At 40.0% G+C, this 21,627-nt stretch overlaps 1 protein-coding gene across 1 annotated transcript in view; it reads right to left on the reverse strand.

Annotated features, from left to right (window-relative positions):
• The window catches only part of LOC124594770 (m7GpppX diphosphatase), a 35,147-nt gene extending 23,009 nt beyond the window's left edge, over positions 1-12,138 (reverse strand). Inside the window, exons 1-4 of the mRNA XM_047133166.1 lie at positions 11,677-12,138; positions 11,368-11,513; positions 407-631; positions 199-316 (exon numbers count right to left, since the gene is read on the reverse strand). Of these exons, the coding sequence (XP_046989122.1) occupies positions 199-316; positions 407-631; positions 11,368-11,513; positions 11,677-12,025 (838 nt within the window). The 5' untranslated portion in view covers positions 12,026-12,138. The remainder of the gene's footprint in view (positions 1-198; positions 317-406; positions 632-11,367; positions 11,514-11,676) is intronic.
• Positions 12,139-21,627: the final 9,489 nt, after the last annotated feature.

Below are 21,627 nucleotides of genomic sequence, written 5' to 3' on the forward strand. Positions count from 1 at the left end.
GGGCACAAAATTTCTTATGTGGCTAAATGATAATTACTTCATCTCTGAACGATTCACATTATTTCCTCTTCCCAACCACTATAAGCACTACATCCCATACTATCAAGATGCCAAGATGGACTGAGAGTGCACAGACAAAGTAAGTGCAAAATATACATAAGCAACAATTATCAATTTCTCACTACCATTTTCACATACCTGGGGCATCATATTGCAAATTTGTAAAATGCACGTGAAGATGATAAAATGATGGTTGATAGTGAAGGTAAATACGTAGTTGCGTCTCAGGAATTTTATATTTATCCTTTATGACATTCTGAAACAGATTGATGGGAAAGCAGCTTTTTAAAAGACGTTACTGTTGAGAGTAAATTACATTGTTACGTACTGTTCTTCAGAAACTTACCGTTCCCTTTTCCTTTATATTTTTCAGAAGTGGTAAATGTTCACTTGTCAAATCACGTAATGAGAGAATGCCAGATTTTCTAACAATTGCCACTAGGTACAAGTCTTCAATTTGCTTGGTATCCCATTTTAAATCGGGAAGCAAAATGAATCCTGTTTCAGGATCAGGATCTTCAAATACTATACGATCAGTCTCAGATTTGTGATCTAAAATATTAAAAACCCACTAGAAAATGAAAAAGAACAAAGAACATTAACTATGATCATACAATGATTAAAAGTCAGTAGTTTCATATCAAAAATATTTTCTAGGAATATGAATTTGTAAGCAGATACAACAATAGAATACTGGCAGAAGTAAAGCTGTGAGGACGGGGCATGAGTCGTGCTTGGGTAGCTCAGTTGGTAGAGCACTTGCCCGCGAAAGGCAAAGGTCCCGAGTGAGTCTCGGTCCGGCACACAGTTTTAATCTGCCAGGAAGTTTCAGATACAACAATACATCAAAAATTATTCCTAGTGAACAGCCGTCACTCAAATTTTTAAAGTATACAACAAGTTATGAAACAATAACAGGACAAACATTTTAACAACAATTTAAGGAAACGATAGATTGCTACTCACTGTACAAATGAGACACTGAGTTGCAGACAGGCACAATTAAAAAATCGTTACACAACCTCACTCACACTCACACTCCCACACAAACCCTTCATGCCTCTGACCAGAATTACGGTACGAGCTGCCGAGCTGTCAGAGATGGCGGTCTTTTGTGTGATGGGTGCTTGCTTGCTTGAGTGTTTCCCTTTCTGATGAAGACCTTGGCCGAAAGCTATTGTGCGTCTTTGCATTGGCCCATCTGCTACTTAATGTATCATCATCTCATTGAGCAGTAAGCTATCATTCCCTTATATTGTTAGTGTTCTAACGTGGAATTTTGATTGTTTAAACATTTTAACAAACATTCTTTAACTCTTTATCAGTCACATGGGGTGTTCAGAACACCCCAGTCACCCTTATCGATGGATTATTACATAATGGATAGGAGTATAACGTCATGTTCTTTGGTATCTTTATAGGACGTAATATGAAAGCTTTGAGTAACAACAGAATCTACAATGCAAGCGCAAGTTCCTTGAAAACATGCAACAATGTGCCCTGGGGAGTTGACACCCTGCGCAGCTATGTTGCAGTGCTGTGAGAAAGCGCACAGTTGTGTTCCATAGCAGCTGCTTGTATTTTGTTGCTCTGTGCAATTAAAACAGCTACGGATCGTTACGAAACAGAACGAGAAAGAGTGCAGAAGCTTCTGGATGAGGTCTTAGACGAAACATTTGTAGGAGGAGAAGAGGAGGAAACACAGTTGTGAAGTTCTCTCTCATCGTAGTGACACGAAAACGGGGGATGAAGACAAACTGGAACTGGAAATGCAAGTAAGTGTAGCAGATAATGAAAGCAAGCATGCTTTTTTTATTGGAATGGATAAGGTTACAAAGTGGATGAAAAGTTGTCCTAGTCACAAAGTAAGAACTAGAAGTGTAGACCCCATTATTCATCTCCGTGGTGTAAAAGCTATTACAAAATCTGTGAAAATTGCTGTGGACTATTTTTTGATATTTATAAATGACACAATAATTACAATGGTTACATCGTGCACAAATATTTACATACAACACATTACATCAAATTTCACAAGAGACCCTGATGCCAAACCACGTGATGCCAAACCAACAAAAGAGGACGAAATCAAATCTCTTACGGGTCTGTTGATATTGGCTGAGCATTACAGGGCAGGACACCAAAGTCTGGAAGACTTATGGGGGACAAATGGTTTCGAAACCGCAATATTTCATGCAACAATGAGTTTACGGTGATTTCGTTTCTTGTTGCACTGTTTGAGATTCAATGATATTCGAGACAGACCCACAACAGAGAGAACTTGATCGCCTAGTTGCATTCAGAGAAGTGTTTGAATTATTCATGTCAAACTGTGTCAGTAATTGTACTGTGTCTGAATATACAACAGTGGATTAACAGCTGGTTGCATTTAGAGGCAAATGCAGTTTCCAACAGTATATACCAAGCAAGCCTGCGAAATAAATATCTACATCTACGTGATTACTCTGCTATTCACAATAAAGTGCCTGGCAGAGGGTTCAATGAACCACCTTCAAGCTGGCTGTCTACCATTCCACTCTTGAGCGTCGAGTGGGAAAAAAACAAGCACTTAAATTTTTCAGTGCGAGCCCCGATTTCTCTTATTTTATCGTGATGATCATTTCTCCCTATGTAGGTGGGTGCCAACAGAATGTTTTCGCAATCAGAGAAGAAAACTGGTGATTGAAATTTCATGAGAAGATCCTGTTGCAACGAAAAGCGCCTTTGTTTTAATGATTGTCACTCCAATTCACGTATCATGTCTGTGGCACTATCTCCCCTAATTCGCGATAATAAAAAACGAGCAGACCTCCTTTGCAATTTTTCAATATCATCCATCAGTCCCACCTGATACAGATCCCACACCACACAGCAATACTCCAGAATAGGGCGGACAAGTATAGTGTAAGCAGTCTCTTTAGTAGATCTGTTGCACCTTCTAAGTGTTCTGCCTATGAATCACTGTCTTTGATTTGCTCTACCCACAACATTATCTATGTGATCGTTCCAACTTAGCTTATTTGTTATTGTAATCCCTAAGTATTTAGTTGAATTTACAGCCTTCAGATTTGTGCGACTTATTGCGTAATTGAAATTTAGCGGATTTCTTTTAGTGTCATGTGAATAACTTCACACTTTTCACACCACACAGATATCTTATCTAGATCATTTTGGAATTTTCTTGGTCATCTGGTGACTTTACAAGACAGTAAATGACAGTATCATCTGCAAATAATCTAAGAGGGCTACTCAGATTGTCTGCTATGTCATAAATATAGATCAGGAACAACAGAGGGCCTATAACACTTCCTTGGGGAACGCCGGATATTACTTCTGTTTTACTCAATGACTTTCCATCTATTACTACGGACTGCGACCTTTCTGACAGGAAATCACAAATCCACTCGCACAACTGAGGCAATATTCCTTAGGCACTCAGTTTGGTTAGAAGACAAATGTGAGGAATTGTGTCGAAAGCCTTCTGAGAATCTAAAAATATGGAGCCAATTTGACATCCCCTGTCGATAGCACTCATTACTTCACGAGTATAGAGAGCTATGTGTCAGTAAATCGTTTTCTTCAAGGAACTTCATAATGTTCGAATACAGTATATGTTCCAAAACCCTACTGCAAATCGAAGTTACTGATATGGGCCTGTACTTCAGCGGATTACTCCTATTTCCCTTTTTGGGTATTGGTGTGCCCAACTTTCTTTAAGCGAGCGGTTGTATATAATTGCTAAATATGGAGCTATTGCATCTGCATACTCTGAAAGGAACCTGACCAGTATACCATCTGGACCAGAAGCCTAGCCTTATTAAGTGATTTAAGCTGCTTTGGTACACTGAGGAGATCTATGTCTGTTTCTCATCTTCATGGTTGTTCTTGATTGGAATTCGGGAATATTTACTTTGTCTTCTTTGGTGAAGGAGTTTCGGAAAAGCGTGTTAATAACTCTGCTTTGGTGGCACTGTCATCAGTGACTTCACCATTGTTATCGCGCAGTGAAGGTATTGATTGCATCTTGCCACTGGTGTGCTTTATATACACTCCTGGAAATGGAAAAATGAACACATTGACACCGGTGTGTCAGACCCACCATACTTGCTCCGGACACTGCGAGAGGGCTGTACAAGCAATGATCACACGCACGGCACAGCGGACACACCAGGAACCGCGGTGTTGGCCGGCGAATGGCGCTAGCTGCGCAGCATTTGTGCACCGCCGCCGTCAGTGTCAGCCAGTTTGCCGTGGCATACGGAGCTCCATCGCAGTCTTTAACACTGGTAGCATGCCGCGACAGCGTGGACGTGAACCGTATGTGCAGTTGACGGACTTTGAGCGAGGGCGTATAGTGGGCATGCGGGAGGCCGGGTGGACGTACCGCCGAATTGCTCAACACGTGGGGCGTGAGGTCTCCACAGTACATCGATGTTGTCGCCAGTGGTCGGCGGAAGGTGCACGTGCCCGTCGACCTGGGACCGGACCGCAGCGACGCACGGATGCACGCCAAGACCGTAGGATCCTACGCAGTGCCGTAGGGGACCGCACCGCCACTTCCCAGCAAATTAGGGACACTGTTGCTCCTGGGGTATCGGCGAGGACCATTCGCAACCGTCTCCATGAAGCTGGGCTACGGTCCCGCACACCGTTAGGCCGTCTTCCGCTCACGCCCCAACATCGTGCAGCCCGCCGCCAGTGGTGTCGCGACAGGCGTGAATGGAGGGACGAATGGAGACGTGTCGTCTTCAGCGATGAGAGTCGCTTCTGCCTTGGTGCCAATGATGGTCGTATGCGTGTTTGGCGCCGTGCAGGTGAGCGCCACAATCAGGACTGCATACGACCGAGGCACACAGGGCCAACACCCGGCATCATGGTGTGGGGAGCGATCTCCTACACTGGTCGTACACCACTGGTGATCGTCGAGGGGACACTGAATAGTGCACGGTACATCCAAACCGTCATCGAACCCATCGTTCTACCATTCCTAGACCGGCAAGGGAACTTGCTGTTCCAACAGGACAATGCACGTCCGCATGTATCCCGTGCCACCCAACGTGCTCTAGAAGGTGTAAGTCAACTACCCTGGCCAGCAAGATCTCCGGATCTGTCCCCCATTGAGCATGTTTGGGACTGGATGAAGCGTCGTCTCACGCGGTCTGCACGTCCAGCACGAACGCTGGCCCAACTGAGGCGCCAGGTGGAAATGGCATGGCAAGCCGTTCCACAGGACTACATCCAGCATCTCTACGATCGTCTCCATGGGAGAATAGCAGCCTGCATTGCTGCGAAAGGTGGATATACACTGTACTAGTGCCGACATTGTGCATGCTCTGTTGCCTGTGTCTATGTGCCTGTGGTTCTGTCAGTGTGATCATGTGATGTATCTGACCCCAGGAATGTGTCAATAAAGTTTCTCCTTCCTGGGACAATGAATTCACGGTGTTCTTATTTCAATTTCCAGGAGTGTATGACCAGAATCTCTTAGGGTTTTCTGCCAGATTCTAAGACAGAGTTTCATTGTGCAGATTATCAAAAGCATCTCGCACTGAAGCACGTGCTATATTACAAACATCTGCAAAACTTTGCCCATCTTCGGGGTTTTGCGAAATTTTCACCTTATGTGACGCAAGAACATGGTATACTTTGGGGATGGAAATCTACGTTGGGAAACAGCCAGAGGGTCCCTTTGCACTGTCAAACTCGCCTAAGGAGATAGTAAATAGACTTGTATGGCCTATAGAAGGTACAGGGCGCAATGTGGCACTAGACAACTGGTACTGTTCCATACTACTGGCTCAAGAGCTCCTTACCAGGTGTACCGTTTGGTGAGATCACAAAGGTGTGGTGTATCATGAGCTTCTAAAACCCGGTGAAACTGAATACTAATCGCTACCAACAACAAATGATCAACCTGAACTATGCATTGGTCGGAAAAAAAAAAAAAGGAAAGACCAGAATGGGCCAGAAGACATGCCTAAGTAATTTTTTTACACGACAATGCACCTGCACACAAAGCAAAACTGGCTGGGACCTGCTACCCCACCCGCTGTATTCACCAGACTTGGCCCCTTCTGACTATCATTTGTTTTCATCAATGGGACATGCATTGGCTGAGGAACACTTCGATTCCTACGAATAAGTCTAAATTGGGTATCTGGTTGGTTTGCTTCAAAAGACGAACATTTCTATTGGCATGGTGTCCACAAATTGCCAGAAAGGTGGTCAAAATGTATAGAAAGCAATGGTCAGTACTTTGAATAAAATATTTTTACTTTTCAATTCAAAATTAGTGTTTCATTTTCACAAAAAACGCTCATTTCATACAGGCACACTTGGTAAAAAGAAACTTATAGTAGTAGGAACTCTTAGAAAGAATTAGAGGGAGGTCCCTCCAGACTTTGTTTGCACGAGAGATTGTGAACTTAGAATCAGCCTTTTTGGATTCAGAAGGGATATCACCATAGTTTCATATGTGCCAAAGACAGGCAAAAACATTATTCTCTTTTCATCTTTGCATCATGACAGTGCCATTGACACTAATACAGTGGAGGGAAATAAACCAGAAATTATAACAATGTACAACAAGACCAAAACAGGTGTGGACACAATAGATGAAATGTGCGCTACTTACTCAACCTCAAAAAAAAACTAGGCACTGGCCACTTCCCCTATTTTTCTGAATAATTGACATTGCTTGTATTAATCCTTTCATCATGTACGCAAATAACAACAATGAGAGGATTTCCCAAAGAATGTTTTTACATGATGTCGTAAGGTCATTAGTAAATCCCATAGTGTGCGAGAGCAGCCACTCACTCCCTGCCTAAACAAGTTAGACAGAATACAACTATAATGGCGGGAACTGAAGACAGCAACAGTGCACCACCTTCTGAACAAAGAATACTTAAACCCAGGTGCTCCACAGTTTGTCCTATGAGTAAAGATATAAAAGTTAAATCGCACTGTGCTCGATGTTTGAAAGTTTTGTGTGTAAAGCACATGACAAATGTGTGTGAAAAGTGTTACCATAACGCATCCCTTGCAGCCAGTGATAATGACGGATTGCATAAAGTGTTTGTATGAGTTGACTGAACAAATGTTTAATTATATGTATAAAGTCTTATACCTGTAATACAGCATGAAGAATAACAAATAAATAATTAAACAAAATATTGTAAGAAAATGGGCATTATTGCATATGTTTCAAATAACCGAATCTAATACTATAGTAATATTATATAAAACGATAATGTACCGGGAGATAACATTCTAAATAGCCATTTGTGGAGTAAATATTTTAATATACGTGACATTCTGCACAACAATGTCATTATAGCCACTTTTATTTTGTGTGTTAGCAACACCCTGCGCGACTATTAACATTACGAAAAGGGTTAACATCATTTACTTCACACATGCCTCCACCAAATCTTAAACATTACAACAGTAGCTTAAAATGTTTTATTACAAACATGTTCCTCACAATATTACATAACCCATGTTTGTAGCTACAATTACCTGGAAATAGCTTTTATTACTTTGCAGAAATCATAAATGGAGCGAATGCCTTTGTGCTACTATTTGAGAAATGAATTGTATGCAGTTATTACAATGCAGTGAACTCTTATATAAGACTATAGAATACATCATTGCAAAGTTATAGGGGAAATTTCAGAAATATCATTAAGATTGGCAAATAATTAACAAACCTAGCTTTGCAAGTGATACAAGCAACTATCATATTACAAATTTATACATCCTCTGGGTTACGTAAGACTGTGAACATGATTCAACTACAGTTGTACTCTAGTTATCGAATGAGAAGCAATATCAGCAGCAGCAAGAGCAACTAAAAATGAAAGTTCAGGTTTAGCAACCTATTGGTGATGAGGTCATTAGGAGGGAAGGAAGATTAGGGCTTAACATACTGTTGACAATGAGTCATTAGAGATGGAGCACAATCAAAGGGTTGTTTCAATGATGGGGAAAGAAATCCACTGTGGCATTTCAAAGGAACCATCCCGTCATTTGCCTGGAGCGATCTAGGGAAATCGTGGAAAACCTAAATCTGGATGGCCAGAGATGGATCTGAAGCACTGTCCTCTGAAATCCAAGTCCACATGTGTAAACACAGTTGGAACATCATCTGTCATCACTGACACGTCTTAACTTTGTTGTTTTGTTTGACACCACTGTGGCACAGTGGGATTGAAATGGAACATGTTTTCAGAGGGCATGTTGGTTAAGAAGGGCTGTGTTCTAGTGTGGAACGCTAACATTTATGAATAGTTTCTAAGTGATATTAATGCAGAATTGGACATAGCACTGCATGTTACTTGGTGCTCCGATTTGTCACTAAATTATTTCAACCTCATTAGTTATTATTTACTGATTTGTTTCGGTTTCAAAACTTAGGTTGTCATGTTTTTAATAATTTGAAAGTAATTTTTTTGATGTTTTGTTTGGTACTAGGCATGGCTCTTATTACTCATTGCTGCTATGTGTGATGGCATGGCATCTATAGTTAAATTTCTCTATCATATGGCCTCATAACAGAATATGTGAAGTGTCAGTGTGTAGAATTTATTAAGCTGAGCAAAGCCTGAGTCTCAAACTAGAGACAAGAGTACTCAGAAGTGTTTTCGGTAGGTTTCAGTAAAGGTTACTGTGGTATACTGGTGTGCAGTTCAGCTGACGTTGGGTGCTAAGTACATTTCTTATGTACTTCTAGTCTTTATTGTAAGAAGTGTAGTGTGTTTCTTTACGTTTGTAATTTTTATTTTGAGATGTGGGAATACGAAAATTCATGTCAGGATAGAGTTTTACGATTTTCTGGTTTGTGTTGTCAGCTGAAGTTCATATTTTGGGGCTTATAGTGATGGGTATTGTGGAGTTTTTTAATCAGAAAGGTTTTGAAAACAGGTAATTCTGCTAGTTGTAGGTTATTGGTATCATTGGCTTTGTTCGAACTATGCAGGTCAAGTGAAATTTGCTGCAATGAGTTTTTGAGTTGTATGCTAATTTCTGGTATTGCTGTCGTCTTCTTCTTCTTGGGAGGTTGGGAGGGGGGGGTATTTGTTGAGGATTTTGTGTGTATCATTTTTCGGTTAATACTCGTTTGGGACGGCACCACGACTGTTATTGTCATACATTTAATTTGTTGCGCCCAAACCCCCATACTTCCTTTGGTTTCAGTCTATTGCTGGAGTTAAATATTTCACGTGTTATTGATGTTTGCTCACAGGTGTAATAAGTGACGTTGCAATCATCCTACTATGTGTGTCTGCCATCTCTAAGTCATGGGTCAAAGCCGATAGGCAATATCACAACTTTCAGTAATTCCCTTGTTTGGTTATGATGACTTAAGAGCTGGGGCATAAACCTTGAATGAGGAACGAAATCGGCTCTGTATTTTCTAAGGAACCACTCTGGCATTCACCTCAAACAATCTACTATAAGGAAATCATGGAAAACAAAAATGGATGGCCAGATAGGGATCTGAAAAAGCATTCTCCAAATATGAATCCAGTCCATTAACAATGTGCCACCTTGCTCAATGAAGATACAATAATCACCTGTCAAAGAATATGAGAAAACAGGAGTCAAAGAACAAATGGAGAAGGAAGGAAGGGCAATTAAATAAAGAGTTTAGTGGTTTGGTGACAACACAGTCATTGAAGATGGAGCACATGCCCAAATTATGAAAGGAGAGGAAGGAAATTGGCCACACTTGTTTTGAAGGAACCAATCCAGCATTTGCCTGGAGCAATATACAAAAATCAAGGAAAGCCTAAATCTGTATGACCTAACTGGGATTGGAGCAACTGTTCTCCCAAATGTATGTACAATGTGTTAACCATTGTGGCACCTTGCTCACAATCGTCAGATTCAGTGGTAAAATAGCACAGTAGATAGCTCGTCAAAAACAAGAAGAAAGTGTACTGCAAATGTGAAAACAAGAAGAAAGTGTACTGAACTGTGACAAAAGGAGTGAAGTAGAAACAGAATGGTCTAAGCTCAATGTGTGCAACATTGAGCAACTTAAGAACCATGGCCTCATGGTTGTGTGGTTAAGGTGTTGCATTGCAAAGCAGAAGACCCGTGTTCAAACCTCCCTCATGTTCCCTCCCTTTCCTCCCCCCACACAGATTTATGAACTGCCCATCAGGTCACTGACATGTCTGTTCTCCTCCTGTAGTCTCAGCAATTGTCATACTACACAATGGCTGTAGAATATGAGTCATGTCGATCTCTCACAGAAATGAAAACAACAAACGAGTGTGAACTATGTTACAACAAAGGCATTCAAGAGTCAAAACTTCCAAAACAGAACCCAAGGGGCATAACACGTGGTACTTGTATAGAACAAATAGGAGGTATGTACGTTTCGCGGTCCCTTTATTATACGTTCCTGTTGCAAATGGACACTACACCACAATACACAAGCCACAGAATGAATGGGAGCTGTTTGAGACCCTTGAGCGTGTGTGGTTTCATGGACTGAGTGAGGAGTACAGTAAAAAGTTGATTCTTTCAATGCCGTAATGATGCCAAGTGGTGATTAAGGCGCCTGGTGGAGCAACAATGTATTAAAGGCAACAGTGTGTTCATATGATGTAATACAAACACTAAAATCCATCAGTGTTATGTTACAACATTAATATGCAGTGTTTCTTTGAACATTAGTATTTATTTTTCAGAATAGCAAACAGAATAGCTGACATATCCACTTACACTCATCTTTCAAGAAAGTGTTAAACTATGAACAACAAACATTTTAATAGAAACAAAAATTAAGAATAAAAACAAATTGACAAATATTATTGTGTATATTCATTTCGGATAGAAATCAGGCAAATTTAGCTCAGTTATTCAATGATTGTAACAAAAATTGTTAATTTTAAGAGAGATGAAGCAATAAATATTTCCACCACTGTAGTCTTCAGATTGAATGCAACAACTTACACAACACAGAAGAAATAAATAGAGGGTAGGGTGGAAAAATTTCTTACGTGTGGTTACCAAAACTATCCTGTGCACACTCCTAAATATGGTGTTCACAAAACTATTACAATCAGCAAAAAAGGCTTACATAATGGACTTGAAATTATGAAAGAATTTGTTAATAGCAATATGGTGTCACAAAAGTTTACAGGGCATTCACATCAAGTCGTTCAACAGTATCTGTTCTATTGAATACCAATTTGTGTGGACCCCAACTTCAAACCCACCTACTTCTCTACTGGCGTTCACCAATAAAGAAAGAATCGGGCACCACCCAACAGGGAACCATCTACAACTTACCTGAATGCCGAAGTGGTCCGATTTTATATGAGGCAGTGTTATCTCTTGGTAGTAACTCGGAGTTTCTTCAACAATATGCAATATCTGTCGCTCATATTTTTTAATATGTTTTTCTGTTGCGGGATGTATGATCGTCGTTTTTATACCTGGAACATTTTCGAAGTTCCATTACAAACACAACATTAATTAATGTTTTGAAGGACTTTCACAGCATTTATATTAACAAGCTGTATTACAAGCTCACAGTAAAGGCAGCAGATCACGATATGAGCAATCACAGCACGCACATCACTCATACGCTTCACTTACCGTTGAACTGCACACTAGGCAAACACGTGTAACTGGCGTATACGTCATTTATGAACTCCTGTTTCAATGAACTATGAGATGATAATATTCCATTAATACTTTGTTCATTAAATGGCCGTTTCTCCAATAACACTACTGCGATACCCTCTTTTCCCGCGAATGTACCTTCAACGCACACACTCTTTCTCTGACTGTTTTCGTTTATAACCCTAGAGAGTTTAAAATCCCCAAATGAAATGCTTTTATCACAAACACCTTCCGAGCGATCATCTATTTCATCTAGCTTCCGTACTTTCGTAGGCGGAATGTCTGTCTTGTCTTTCAATTCAGGTTTCTTCGTACAAGACATTTTAAACCGCTCCGCCGAAGTTTCTTCCTATTATTATCTTTATTTCGAGAATAATGCAGTACACTACTGTTGGCGCCACTCAGATATACATACATCTCTAACTGGCACGTACAAACCACACAGTGATAAAAACAAACACTTTGATTCCCAGAGTGCGCAACACATGCAGTCTTCCTACGCTAGACAACCTATAAAGCGACCACCAATTTCCGGTACAGAATTTCACGTAAAGGCGCTTCCACATACGCAAAAAAATGACGCATTTTCAAATGGCACTCCAGCTCAATATTTTCGGTGGCGTCACTGCAGTGGTGCACTTTCTGGCACGACACTAAATAAAAAAGTAAAACTCGGCTGTACTTGAAATAGGGTGACCAGAAGTCCCATATTTACGAATCGTCCCTTATTTAGCTTATGTGTCCTGACAAAATTATACAGCACACATATTTTCTCGTTTTTCGTTCACTGTAACCGGAATTTTGAAATACCGTGTTTTTAAGTAACGTGTAGCAAAACCAAATGTGCTCATACCCAAACAGCCATGTTAAACCTAGGCAAGGTGCCAAATTGTTCCGCTACATAGAAAAAAATACAGGTGACATTCATGTACTATAAGGTGGTTGTTTGTGTTATTGCCCCGGATGATAATTAGACGAAATATTTGTCAGGATTTGTAAACTGTGGGTCCTTGAGGTACGGCAATGCGCGAATACGAGAAGTAAGTTTAAATAGTTTTATTAACAAAGGCTGATTATACAACACGCACGCTATGCGTATCCATCATCGCTGTGTCTGACATCCTAATTACGGTCGTATCGAAAGGCTCTATGGTGACTTAAGAAAAGAGACATATTAACACACGAGGCCACTCTAGTTAATACGGCGCGCTGCGGATGGCGGCTAGTGGCTTACTGCTGTATCGCTCTGCGGTCGGACACACGTGTTCTGACCAAGCAAATTGTCGGCATTCCAGACAGGTCGGCTGGCGAACGTTTGTTACGTACCATACAGCTGCGTGCAACCTGTAGACCCTTACATCACGCCCCTCAGAGAAAAAGAACAACCATAGGTGGCTCAAAACGACCTCCTGCGCGTTATGAATCTATTTCGCCATTTGTGGCATCAGAAGGCATTGCAACAAGTATTTCATTTGCAGATACAGTAACGCTAGGTACTGAGAAGCGTGCCTTCAAGATGACAATTTCATACGTGACAAATGCAGTTGACAAAAGACAAATTAACAAAAGCAATAAACACGCAATACTGACAATCAAGTATTCATTAACATTGCTGGATGAATCGAAGGCCTTAATTCTATCTGATGATTCAGTGAAGTTTAATTCATTAATGGAAGAAATCAAATTTTCGTGGATGTTCTTAATTAAATCATTGTCTCCAGAAAGACTTGATAAGGAATACTTTCCATATGTTCATATGTATGAATCATTGTAATAAAAAAAAATTCACATGATAAATCACAATGTGTGGCATTCAAGATTAATCCACTATTACTGAATTTGAGTGTAAAGGGTAGCTCAGGTGTATCATAGTTTTTACATGTAAATGTGACATCAAGAGTGGAGTTAAATGAGGAAATTATACCTGGAGAACATCGTTTAAGAAATGGATGATAAAGATGCGTTAAAATTCTAGAGCAACCATCTCTTGGGGGATGATTCATAAACAATTCTTTCTCAGAGCTGTATACTCTACTATCTAAGTATATTGCCAATTCAGGGCAAATTAACTTGTGACTACGTTTACACATATGCAAATCATTTTCATTTAGGGACACAAAATATCTTCGATCCTTACTGATCAGTAGATAATCATTCAGTAGATATTTTACATGAATACCTGCCTGTCTACATTTCACAGGGTAATTATGAATCTAGAATTGGAAGGAAAATCAGCATTGGCCGTATTTTGTTGTTTTTTTTGTCAGCAAAATCGATTTTGAGTCACTTAGTGACCATCCTCAGTGCTGTAATATACAATTAAAATTGGTAGGCACTGGTATCAAGGTATAAGCACATGCTTAGAGCGATCACATAAATGTGATCGCTCTACCAATTTTAATTGTATATTACAGCACTCAGGATGGTCACTAAGTCACCAAAAATCGATTTTGCTGACAATAAAACAACAAATTACGGGCAATGCTGATTTTCCTTCCAATTCTATCCACTATTTGGTCGAGGTGCACACAACACGCCATGGAGTCACACATCAAGTATGAATCTTATGCATGTCAAAATTATGCTTTGATCTAGCAATGGGTATAGAAACAATAACAGTTAATTCATCTTCAATCATTAAAGAGTGTGTGTTGGTTAACTTGTAGTAAGCATATCAATTGTAAGAGTTAACATCTTAAATCATAGTAAATGTCGCATCTAGCTTTCACTCAATTGATAGTAGGATTTGTAAAAATTGTTCTGGATGTAGTAGTACGCTGCTCAAACAATCATTTGAACTACTTTCTAAGGGTGTTCTTAAGCTAAGGACATCAATTCTAGCATTTGATAAACTATCAGTAATCCTTAACAAAAGAGTGTTTAAATCTAAGTGTTCACTCAGAGCATTTAATCCTTGGAATAGTTCTTGGATATTTGCATTCGTTTCATTGCGAATTGCGTGGAAATGTGAGATAAATTGCTTTACAATCTGTTAAATGAAAAGTGTGTGGTAAGTAAGGTTTTTCACATATTCTATAATGTGATAATTTTATTAGAGAGGTTAGTTAAATCTGCACTGAGCTGTTGTTCAAGAGCTAATATTTTGTCTTTAACTTCCAGTAGATCTCAACTAGTTAAAGTACCAAATACAGTACGAAGGATACTACCTCCAAAATCAAACCAGGCACGTTTACACCTAATTAAAGTTTTATGTGGCAAAGGCTTTAAAAAACAGTAAATCTCTTGTTCATAATTAGCAAATGTAGACTCTACCTGCATTATGGCTGTGATCCAGTTATTATACCAAGATGTACCCATTTCCAAAATTGTATCATTACCCTTAATGGAACGAATTAGATCAATTTGCTTCTTTACAGAACTGAACGGTTGCCGTTTTAACTCAGATTGTACTTGAGTACAAGTTTTGCGTTATGGTACTTGTTGAAACTACCATGTCTGATCGTGGTTCAAACAAAACACCTGTACTCTGTTACCACAGCATTAGTAGAATACCCTATCTTAGCAAACATTAGAATAAAAATGAACATGGTTAATTAGTTCTAAATACTAGAATTAACAATGAACATAAAATAAATTAGTTTCTTGCAGTAATGTGAGGAATAAAAGGTTTAGTTTCACTGTGTACTGGTCCAATAGATTCAATACTAAATTTTCACAACACATTCACATAAGCACATGGCTGAAATAAGCGCACGCATTGCCCTCTCACACACTGCACACGTTTACGCAGATGGTAGGGGTGTCTGGAACAGGATCACTCGGAATGTGGCGATGCCTTGGCCTCGACGTCTGGACTGCGACCTCGCGATTCTCGCTTCCTGGGTTTGAGAACAGCATTTCTGCCTCTCGGTCAGTCCTCGTTGTCTTGCGATACTACAGGAAATCTACCCAGAAATGGCTTTACACGATTGACATGAACGACAATCGAACGAAAGAGCAGTTAGAGCTTAAGAGTGACTGGCGGCAACACCTCCAAGATTGGATATGGTCCTTTCCAAAACTTCTTAAACTTTTTGACTTGACTCTTCTTTAACACCACGTTGCTCAGATACTCAAGATCTCCAACTCGATACTGTGACACTACTGCTTGGCGGTCGTGTTGTCTTGCCTGCTGGAGAAAACATTGATGATTTTGCTGTTTCACTCCCTCCATGCTTCCTTTAGCTTGCGCACTAGGTCCCTTACGTGTTCATTGTTGATTCCGGCAGTCAATCGTGCAAAGTCCAAGGCTGAATGCATTCTTCTTCTGTAGACGATTTCATATGGGCTTAGGTCAGTTGAGCTATGCATTTTGGCATTTTCATAACTTACCAAGTACGGTAAGCAGACATCCCAATTGTCGTGTTTGCTGCTCACATACTGGCTAACCATTTTAATAGTTGTCCTGTGGACTCGCTCGACTCTTCCATTTCCTTCAGGTTGTGCTGGCGTAGTCCTTAACTGAGTTATTTGCATGAGCTTACAAGTCTGTTTAAGTAATTCACTCATAAAATTCGTTCCTTGATCACTAATTGTACTTAATGGTGCTCCAAACTTAAGAATCCATTCTTTTACAAAAACTTAAGTTATAGTCTCAGCACTCTCATCAGGTATTGGTATCATGAGAAGGTATCTAGAGAAATGATCTAACATTGTCAATATGTATTTGTTTCCACCTTTAGTCTTAATTTTCGATGTAAAATCTTCCATCCCCCCTTATGGCTACTGGTGCACTGAAATCGCAATCTCCCACGTCAAATCCATACCTTCCTTACGACTGTACATAGTCGTTTTATTTGCACTTGTTGGATCAATGACCACAGTAACTTTACACTCCAACACAAACTTTATAAACCTACTGATCACAGCGTATCTATCATAAATACCCTTCTAAGTATAATACTTCGTCAATAACTGACTGTTGGTGGCACCAAACAATACTGTACAAAAATCCATGATGGATGGACATGCCTCTTTTGTTTTTCTTGTGAATGATACCAGTGTCTCATTTAGGAAGAGAGACGTAATTGTCTTATAAATGGCCAGATGTTAAAAACATGATCATAACAACCATGTTATTGTCAGCCTGCGCCTTGGTTCTACATGCACACACAAGTATTGCTAACGATATCCATGTTAAAAGCTATACGTCCTTTATGAATCAAGGTATGGTATTGCTTCCGGATTAAGTGGTCCTCCACACAAATACTGTGACATTGAATAAAGATGGATATCGCAGGTGAATATCAATAGAACAAAAGTGCGCATACACGTGGCCAGCAGTGTAAACTCGTAATAAGATCACCCACATCACAGAATTTAGAGTGTGATTCGGCTAAGGAACGTCGTATTAAGCCAATATCTGCAACTCCCTCTTGCCGCTGCTAGATATTTCCCACACTACAAACAGTATTTGTAGTGCATTCTATATCGACACCATATAGACAGTGTAGCAGAGTTTCTGCGACACATCCAAGGGGCTATAAGCGAGGGAGGAAAATGATTGGTTGAGAATGATCACATTCCCACAGAGGGTGTACTGTGTGAGGATTCACTTAAAAAACGATACACTAGATTGAAGTCGTAAGAAATGTACAACATCCTATGGCCAATACGCTGGATTTTGCGATCTATTGTGTTATGCTTTATTATAGAAATGCTCTCTGCGATTTGGAATTGTGTCTACCCATTCAACTATATACTTGCATTGCCACTAGTGAGCCAAATTCGAAGCACTCTCGTATCTTGAAAAGAGTCACCTCTTACGAACGTAGTTGCTAAGGATCCATACAGCAAAACTCCAGCGTTGTTTTGTAGACAGTCCCTCTGCATCTTGTAATTGTTCCTTAATCTCTGCTCCGCCCTCCCTCCAGCTTTGTGCGTGTGATCTGCCAAATTTAAGTCGAAACTGAACGGAAGTTGGAGAGTACCATATCTAAGACCTTCTGCATTCCAAGGAGAAACAGGCTGAGCTGGCTGAAGGCGACAGGACCGTGTTCCGCCCTGTTGAAAATTCACGCATGTGTATCATCAGGGAGAGGGCAAGTCTCAGGCTTTCTAATAGGTTGGTGTATAAGATGTGCAAATATCCTCGTAGAAAATCAAACAGCACAAGGGTATGTCGGAAATATGACCATATACATACATCAAACTAGGAAAAAAATGAAAAGTGACATAAAATCGGTACAATTCGAGGAAAACCTAGTAAAATGACTAAAAATTGATGTGAAATTCTTTAAAATTGAGAGAAATACAGTGAAATATGTAAAATTACAGACACTAACTAAGAATACATAAAATCAGAGGAAAATACCCTGAAGTGGGTACTGAGAAATATCAATAAAATTGCATGTTTTGGAGAAGGAGAGTAGACTCATGCTACATATATCCACCTTAATAATGGAGACAGGAGGCATTCTAGAGACATGGAATCAAGGTGGAACTGCAATATTCAGACCATGACTTCTGCATGTGAGAGGAAGGTTACCAGGGGAGGTAGAAAACTGCAATAAGACTATTATACTCTCCTATGGCTACTGATCATGGTGTTTATCTCCTTGTAACATGTCACTGTTTCTTCGTATGCATTTTTGGCTGCCAATGATCATTTTGTAGGAGTGTTTTGAACGTATCATAACTTTGAAGTGTAATCGTGTTTGAACTCGTAAACAGTAGGCGTCATACAGCTCTGGAAACATAAGTAATGTTTTTGTTACAAAGAATCAATGTTTTCTTTGTAGTGGAAGGTAGTAGTTTTATCACTTTACTGTTTGTGACCATAGTTTATTGTAGAGAAACTTGCAGGGAGAAGACATGTCATACACTGGAATATTAACAGCACAGCATTCCATATGACTATTGCCCACATCACCTATGAAGGCGATTTCGCGCATAGAGGCAGAGTGGCAAGGGGGGGGGGGGGGGGGGCGGTGAGCGTGGCGGAGAGTGAGAAATGTGCATGTGCGGCAAGCCCACATTCCCGAACTGCGTTGCTGCGGACAACAGTCGGGTTCCTTTGCCTACGGTACATCATATTATACGTTCAATTCTATGAGGGAAGAATAAATATTAAAATCAGTTTCGATCAGTCTTCACGAGAGAAATATTAATTCATGTGTTGACGACGTTGCATCCACTGCTCTACAGAATTACGCCGCATGACGTCGGGGGGCGATAACAGGTGACACAGCTCTGTGAAGACGTGAAGTACAGTTTTTCTCAAAATGACAATTTTCTAACGATCTAACGACGAGGTCATTGAAACTACTTGCAATAATAACCATTTATTGAGATCTGAGCTGCATTAGCCTATAAGTAAAAATTTAACACACAACAAAATTAACTTCAACTACAGACCGAAATCATTATATTTGCTTGACAACTGCTTCTACTCAACAGAATTTTTAAAAATGTGTAAGGTGTACGTGTGTGTGTGTGTGGTGTGTGCATGTGTGGTGTGTGTGTGTGTGTGTGTGCGTGTGTGTGTGTGTGTGCGTGTGTGTGTGTGTTTGACTATAGGTAGGTGTAATCACTGAGTATAAAAAAATAGGTGGTAGAAAAAACTAATGTAAAAGATTATCAAAAAATGGTCAGGAAGTTGTTAACAGGCATTATGAGTGTAAACTAATACATTCGATATTACAGTGAGAGACTGCATTTATAATCCATTGAACAAGCAAACAATTAACCATAATCTGCGAATAACTCCAAGGAATTCTGATCTATAAAATCGAAAACCACCGGTATCTCGACAAGTAACAGTTAATGTCATTTTAGGGCCTTACCCAGTTCGTACCTTGAAAATGACAGAGGTTTATATGTGAAAATATCGGACTTCTGATGAATTTATCCAGCTGCATTTTCACGTGTTATTAGAGCATACAACATAGTGAGAGAAGCTTAACTTCTCCTTGGTCAATATGTTGAACATTATAGTCCGAATAATTAAAAGGATACAAAGTCCCAATCCAAAAGGCTAGGAATTTCTCATTATTATGTATGCAACTGATATGTTGACAAACACATTCTTTAAACCAAGATTATTTAAAACTGTTGTTGTTGTTGTGGTCTTCAGTCCAGATACTGGTTTGATGCAGATCTCCATGCTACTCTATCCTGTGCAAGCTTCTTCATCTCCCAGTACCTACTGCAACCTACATCCTTCTGAATCTCCTTAGTGTATTCATCTCTCGGTCTCCCTCTGCGATTTTTACCCTCCATGCTGCACTCCAATACTAAATTGGTGATGCTTTGATGCCTCAGAACATGTCCTCCCAACTGGTCCCTTTTTCTAGTCAAGTTGTTCCACAAATTTCTCTCCTCCCCAATTCCATTCAGTACCTCCTCATTAATTATGTGATCTACCCATCTAATCTTCAGCATTCTTCTGTAGCGCCACATTTCGAAAGCTTCTATTCTCTTCTTGTCCAAACTATTTATCGTCCATGTTTCACTTCCATACATGGCTATGCTCCATACAAATACTATCAGTAAGGACTTCCTGACACTTAAATCTGTACCCGATGTTAACAAATTTCTCTTCTTCAGAAACGCTTTCCTTGCCATTGCCAGTCTACATTATACATCCTCTCTCCTTCTACTATCATCAGTTCGTTTGCTCCCCAAATAGCAAACCTCATCTACTGCTTTAAGTGTCTCATTTCCTAATCTAATTCCCTCAGCGTCAAATGACGTAATTTGACTACATTCCATTATCTTCATTTTGATTTGTAGATGTTCATCTTATATCCTCCTTTCAAGACACTATCCATTGCGTTCAGCTGCTCTTCCAGGTCCTTTGCTGTCTCTGACAGAATTACAATGTCATCGGTAAAACACAAAGTTTTTATATCTTCTCCATGGATTTTAATTCCTACTCCGAATTTTCCTTGTGTTCCCTTTGCTGCTTGCTCAATGTACAGATTGAATAACATTGGGGATAGGCTACAACCCTGTCTCACTCCCTTCCCAAACACTGCTTTCCTTTCATGCTCCCTGCCATCTGGTTTTTGCCTTTTGTTCCCTGTATTTTACCCCTGCCACCTTCAGAATTTGAAAAGGAGTATTCCAGTCAACATGGTCAAAAGCTTTCTCTAAGTCTACAAATGCTAGAAACGTAGGTTTGCCTTTCCTTAACCTATCTTATAAGGTAAGTCGTAGGGTCAGAATTGCCTCATGTTTTCCACCATTTCTATTGAGTCCAAACTGATCTTCCCCGAGGTCGGACTCTACCAGTTTTTTCATTTGTCTGTTAGTATTTTGCAGCCATGACTTATTAAACTGGTACTTCAGTAATTTTCACGTGTGTCAACACCTGCTTTCTTTGGGATTGGAATTATTATATTCTTCTTGAAGTCTGGGGGTAGTTCACCTGTCTCATACGTCTTGCTGACCAGATGGTAGAGTTTTGTCAGGGCTGGCTCTCCCAAGATTGTCAGTAGTTCTAATGGAATGTTGTCGCCTCCTAAGGGCCTTGTTTCGACTTAGGTCTTTCAGTGCTCTGTCAAACTCTTCATGCAGTATCATATTTCCCATTTCATCTTCATCTACATCCTCTTCCATTACCATAATATTGTCCTCCAGCACATTGCCCCTGTACAGACCCTCTATATACTCCTTCCACCTTTCTGCTTTCCCTTCTTTGCTTAGTACTGGGTTTCCGTCTGTGCTCTTGATATTTATGCAAGTCGTCCTCTTTTATCCAAAGGTCTCTTTAATTTTCCTGTAGGCAGTATGTATCTTGCCCCATAATGATATATGTCACTACATTTTTACATTTGTCTTCTAGCCATCCCTGCTTAGCCATTTAGCACTTCCTGCCGATCTCATTTTTGAGACATTTGTATCCCTTTTTGTCTGCTTCATTTACTGCATTTTCATATTTTCTCCTTTCATCAGTTAAATTCAGTATCTCTTCTGTTACCC

Source organism: Schistocerca americana, chromosome 2 (assembly GCF_021461395.2).
Source record: "Schistocerca americana isolate TAMUIC-IGC-003095 chromosome 2, iqSchAmer2.1, whole genome shotgun sequence".
Taxonomy (NCBI): Eukaryota; Metazoa; Arthropoda; class Insecta; order Orthoptera; family Acrididae; genus Schistocerca; species Schistocerca americana.